Source organism: Triticum urartu, chromosome 7 (genome assembly GCF_003073215.2).
Source record: "Triticum urartu cultivar G1812 chromosome 7, Tu2.1, whole genome shotgun sequence".
Classification (NCBI taxonomy): domain Eukaryota; kingdom Viridiplantae; phylum Streptophyta; class Magnoliopsida; order Poales; family Poaceae; genus Triticum; species Triticum urartu.
In genome coordinates this window covers 465,268,319-465,273,901 of record NC_053028.1, presented here as the reverse complement: position 1 = coordinate 465,273,901, position 5,583 = coordinate 465,268,319, and the positions used below count along the sequence as shown (strand labels likewise).

The window sequence follows — 5,583 nt, the reverse complement described above, 5'->3', positions numbered from 1 at the left end:
GTTTGCTTCAAAAAATGGAAGTGTATCATCCACAAATAGAAGATGTGAGATTCCAGGAGCGCTCCGACAGATTTATCGGCCTTATATAAAAAATAAAGAAAGTACGTTCCGAAGATAGTTATAAAAAACACCCTTATATTATGAGACGGAGGGAATATGTTGCACAAACTTATCGGCCTGAAATCAGTGAGTTTACCGGGTTAGGATTTTTATGATGAGCACAATAATAGTATCATTGACATAATCCAGCATGACACCATTGTGAAAGAAATCTCTAACCGATTTGATTACATCATCCTTAACAATAGCCCAAATTTGTCTAAAAGAACCTGGCCGGAAACCACTGAGACCTTATTATAAGCCAAAACAAAGGAAGTAAGACAACATTGTCATTTTCAGTTGTAATTTCGTAGTACACAAGATATGAAGCTGATTGGCTTGATTACCTTTTCGAAGTTTTCCTTGGACGACGATGGTGACAACGCTGGTGAAACTCCGATACCTGAAAAGACAGGGTGCAATCTGCAAAATGAGAAATTGCATTGAAATTTGCAAATAACCTCACCTTCCATACCCCCCTCTCTCTCTCTCTCTCTTCCCCCTCCCCTCCCTTCCCTTCCCACTGAGATCACTGCGCGAGCCACCCCCGACCATGGCTCCCCCGCCGCCGGCGACGATGCACTAGGGACGCTTCTCGATTCAGTCGCGGCCGATCCGGGTTCGTGCGTGCTATGTTCTCTTCTCTTTTCCCCTTCCCCCCCTCGAAGTGAGCGATCTTGTGGCTGTAGATTAGTATCTGTTCTTCTTCCTCGCCTGAAAGAATGTTCTTTGCGTGGTGCTCGCGGGTCGCGAAAGACGCGATACTTATAGTTTAATTAGTGCCTCTATGTACGACAAGAGGGATTTTCCGCTTATTTTACTCATCTGTGTGGTGGAATCAGGTTTGGATTAGTCCGGTGGGGGAAGAAACCTCGTAGATTGAACTCGTTGAAGAGAGTCTGGTGGAGATGGCTTCGGAAATGGTGAAGGCGGCGACGAGCGAGAAGCTCAAGGAGATGGACTGGGCCAAGAACATCGAAATCTGCGAGCTCGTCGCTCAGGATCCGGGGTAATCTTGCCGTTCCATTGCAGAATACCCACTTGTTACGAAATATTCAGTCATGCGTGTAGCATTGCAACTTCTTGCCAGTTCAAAGATTTAGTTTATGATTTTGCAACATATATTATATTATCTCCCTGTTCTCTTAAAAATATATATTTTATCCCCGTATTTTCTTGAGTGAACGGTGAATCGATCTGAAGGAGCGAGCGGTTCTTCTTGGCATGCTGATTTTTTTAGACATCCATGGCTCTTAGGTTGCCATTTGGAATGACGGCGTTTGTTTCCTCAAATGATCCATTTTTCTCTCTCCCTGTTACTGTCACCAGGAAAGCGAAGGATGTGATCAAATCTATAAAGAAGTGTATAGGAAGCAGGAGCAAGAATGCTCAACTTTATGCTGTCATGGTGAGTTATATGTGCCGAATTAGTCTCTTTGTGGCTTGGTTCCTCGACCTGCTGCGGTGTTTGGGGTTATAGATTAGTCATATGAACCTCTTAGTACTTCTTAATAAATATCTGGGACATGTAAGAAGAAGGGGATTATCTACGCCTCTGCTATTGCAAAACAGAACTCAGCAAATCCTTTATTTGGTTCAGTGCCCTGCTATTGCAAAACAGAACTCAGCCTCCCTGGTGCCCTGATCACTGCTTTTTTTATAAAAGAGAACACAGAGGTGCCTAATATGCTTCTGTCTGTGCGGTCAGTTGTGTGATGTTAATCTATTTTTTTCTCTCACTGTAACTAAATAACCTGTCATATCCCAAGAGAAAATTAGTAAATCCATTTTCATTTATAATCAACATCCATTTGCGGTGCTATTTCTTCCAGCTGTTGGAGATGCTCATGAATAACTGTGGAGAGCCTATCCACAAGCAGGTCATTGATAATGGGCTTCTTCCGATACTTGTCAAAATAGTGAAGAAAAAGGTGACTTCTTTTTCGCTTATTGTTGGAGGACAGTTGTGTACCTTTACTAACTGATGTTGACATAACAAATACTCTTTGTTTCAGACGGAATTGCCAGTTCGGGAAAAGATATTTCTTTTGTTAGATGCGACCCAAACATCCCTTGGTGGAGCTAAAGGAAAGTTCCCCCAGTACTATGAGGCATATTATGAATTAGTGGTAGGTTAAAAAAAAATCTATCTTGATTTCCTTTCTTTCTTCCATGTACTGCAACAAAATTGGATCGCGCAGAGTAGTATAAGGAATTTCATTACTGTAATATTTTCCCTGGACCGAGACAAATACATGCACTTATGAGGCATACTATTATTAACTTTTGAGTCCTTAAGTATGTTGCATAATATCTGTTGGTCGTTCTACCTTTGTGCCTTAACAACCTTACAAGTTACTACTCCAATATAGTCACTATGCACTATGCAGTGATTATTTGAATATTAGTAGTTTTAAGTAGATAGTAAGAATAGCTACTCTTTTTGGTATATAGCTGATATATGTTTTCATGTTCTTAGTCTGCTGGTGTGAAGTTTTCGAATCGTCCAAATGTTGTCATTACACAAGTACACAATCCTGTGCCAGAAACAATAACCGAACCGAATAAGGACAATCTATCTAGCAGATCGAATGGTGTTCAACAGGAAGCTAACGTGCAGCTTGTTTCTGACACGAGGTATTTATGGGGTTGATAGTAATCATTTCATTGTGCAACCTGTATCCCACCTTTAAATATGTGTTAATTTTGTTTTGTGCTAGTATCTTAGTTTGATACATTTTTAATATTCTAATGAAGCTAACATGTTGTCATTCCAGTCTCTATGCTCAAAAAAACCTAAACGTTTCATGCCTGAATAACTGAAATTATTTTTACTCCTAGTATAAACATGGCTCCTTCTGATGAAAATTATAAGCATGTAAGTGCCATTGACACTCCATTCTAACCATCCTGTGTCATTTTAGCAAAAGCAGATTTTACTGTACATGTATTGTTCTTCTGGTTATTGTATATGGTGTTACTCAATGGTTTCAATTAGGACCAAGGACATGGATGTCAAAGTGTGTTTTGAGGGGTTGCATTTCTGACTTGAGAAATCCATTTCTATCACTCAGCTAAACCAGTTAGTTCTATTTGAGGTGCCACCTGTGTTTTGGCTGAGCTATCATTGTTGACATTGCATGGTAGGAGCAACATGCTGTTTGACTATTCGTAGTTATGAGTAGCGCCCACATGGAGCAGCAAGGATCAATGTTCCAAATATTAGCCAGTTAATCGCAACTAGGTGGGTCACCGAATAGCCGATTAACCGATTTTTTGGCCGATTCACCTATTTATCCATACCCAGCACCCGACTGATATGGCACCAGTTAGCTGTATCCTGAACATTTACAAGGATAAAAACACATGTTTCAACATGATATTATTCCAGATTTAGTAGCAGGAATACTTAGGGAATAGGGAGCAAGTACCAGTATGTATGGTCCTCTGTTACTTATTGACAAGATAATTCCTGTGATGTGACAAATATATTGTTTCCTGTGTTGGTTATCTAATTGCCTTTTGGACTATCAGTAGTTCTGACAGTGCACTTTTCTGTGTTTCAGTATAATTCGGAAAGCATCCAGTGTCATGGAAGTTCTCAGGGATGTATTAAATTCCATGGATCCTAGACATCCTGTGGTATATATTAACCATAACTTACATCCTCAACTATAGGGTTGATACTGGAGCAGTTATTTTCTTCTGGGGAAATAATTTTGGTGGAATGCACTATGTTTCTTTTTGTAAAGATAAACCTACTGTGAACTCTTACATCGGAGTTTTCTGTTCTGTAGGGAGCAACAGATGAGTTTGTGTTGGATCTTGTAGAGCAATGTACTTTTCAAAAGCAACGAATAATGCATCTGGTTATGACATCAAGGTAAGGGTTCAATTTTTGGTGCTGCTTGTCCGTTTTCCCTACTTCTTTCTATGCAAGTGTGGACATTTCCTTTTGTGTTTGCTCCTTCAGTATACTGTCATTGCATTGATGTGTTCATTGTTATAACTACTTGCTAGGGATGAAGTGGTGGTATCGCAATGTATAGAATTGAATGAGGAGCTGCAGAAGGTTCTTGTACGGCACGATACACTGCTTTCAGTTCACCCAACTGCGACGACAGTGCCATCTAATCTCAAGGAGGACGAGGAGGAAGAAGATGCTGAAAGTCTATACCGGAGGTATGGTCTATCACTCTATTCCTTCATTGGTTGAAGTCGGGCCTTCTTACCAAATTTCCTGTCACTGGAACAGACTGCGGAAGGGGAAGGCTTTATCGCAAGACCACATAGACGAGTCCATGCCATCGTTTCGATCTATACCCGAGGAGAAGATGCGCCGCCCGCTCACCATCCAGACACCTCTCCCTGACAGGAAACCCACTGCACTGAACATCTGCTCACCAGACCACCCGGAGGCGAGGCCTGACCCTGCTGTCTTGATTCCGCCGCCACCCGCCAAGCATGCCGAGAGGGAGAGGTTCTTCCGTGAGAAGAGCATGGACGGCGGCGTCAACCTGCCTGGCCACCTCAGGGGCCTTTCATTGCAGAGCAGCCGGGACGGCAGCAGCTCGTGCAGCGGCAGCACGGATTACGGCGACTGAGGCGGCGGGCAGTGATTGGTATATACAATTCTATTTTTGCTCTTTATTAGTATGGATGATCCTCTTGATGCTTGCCTGGCGGGCGATACATTGATCTGTTCGGAGAGGGGGAGGCCGCCTTGGCCTCGGCCTTCCTAGTTCCTACTGACACCCTGTACACAGACTTGGTTGGCTTGATGATTCTTTTCCAGTTTCTTGCTTGTCCTCAGCTGACTGACATTGTTGTAGACAATTGGTCGGTGTTGTGCTGTCAGTTAGTCACTTATCAGTATTATAGTTAATCTGTTTTAGGCGAGAGATAATTTCATGGGTAACAAGTGGAGTTAGGGAGTGATCAACCACTCCATGAGCCTTGCACTTGCCTCTGCTTTTGGATGTTTTGTTCTTTTGAGTTTTCTGTATCAGCAGTACTTTGTGTCAGAGGCTTGGCGTGCTCCCCACTGCTCAGATGCCTTTAGTCGGCGGTCAATGGAGTGGATCATGTCCACTGGAAAAGGCTACGCGCGTGAGCAATTGAGCATGTTGGATCTCTATCGCTCCTACCTCGCCAGTCATGGATCATCTTCTCATCGTTTCTTAACACATTCTTGTATCAAAGTTAGATTTTTATGTTAGGCCAACTCCAACGGACGTCTGTTTTGTTCTAGATTATGTTAGTACGCCCGTTGGTACGCCCAACCGGCCGCCGCATCTCAATTTTTTCCGCATTTGGACTTTGAATTTAAACCAAGCTTTGCAGGAGAAGATCACCTTTCGTCAGAATAAGATGTACTACTTGTCCCCCTTCAAATTGGCCACTGTTTTGAGGGAAGAGGACTGAGACCACTATAAATATAGGTTAGTCACCACCGTAGGAGGGGAGCTCTCGCTGGATCAGATC

The 5,583-nt window shown here is 42.6% G+C and overlaps 1 protein-coding gene across 1 annotated transcript; it reads left to right on the top strand.

The window, feature by feature from the left end:
* The first annotated feature begins 558 nt into the window (after window positions 1-558).
* Window positions 559-5,060, top strand: LOC125519505 (TOM1-like protein 5). The gene is made up of 10 exons (XM_048684296.1): window positions 559-718; window positions 942-1,108; window positions 1,429-1,507; window positions 1,932-2,030; window positions 2,115-2,228; window positions 2,579-2,736; window positions 3,666-3,741; window positions 3,897-3,982; window positions 4,120-4,281; window positions 4,355-5,060. Exons 2-10 carry the CDS (start codon window positions 1,008-1,010, stop codon window positions 4,701-4,703), a joined length of 1,224 nt encoding a protein of 407 aa, XP_048540253.1. The 5' UTR covers window positions 559-718; window positions 942-1,007; the 3' UTR covers window positions 4,704-5,060.
* Window positions 5,061-5,583: the final 523 nt, after the last annotated feature.

Excerpts from the sequence above, each read along its gene's own strand:
- LOC125519505 (XM_048684296.1), top strand. The coding sequence starts at position 1,008 with ATGGCTTCGGAAATGGTGAAGGCGGCGACGAGCGAGAAGCTCAAGGAG. Across the intron at positions 2,229-2,578 it reads AGGCATATTATGAATTAGTG|TCTGCTGGTGTGAAGTTTTC; the intron begins GTAGGTTAAAAA and ends TCATGTTCTTAG. Across the intron at positions 3,742-3,896 it reads TGGATCCTAGACATCCTGTG|GGAGCAACAGATGAGTTTGT; the intron begins GTATATATTAAC and ends TCTGTTCTGTAG.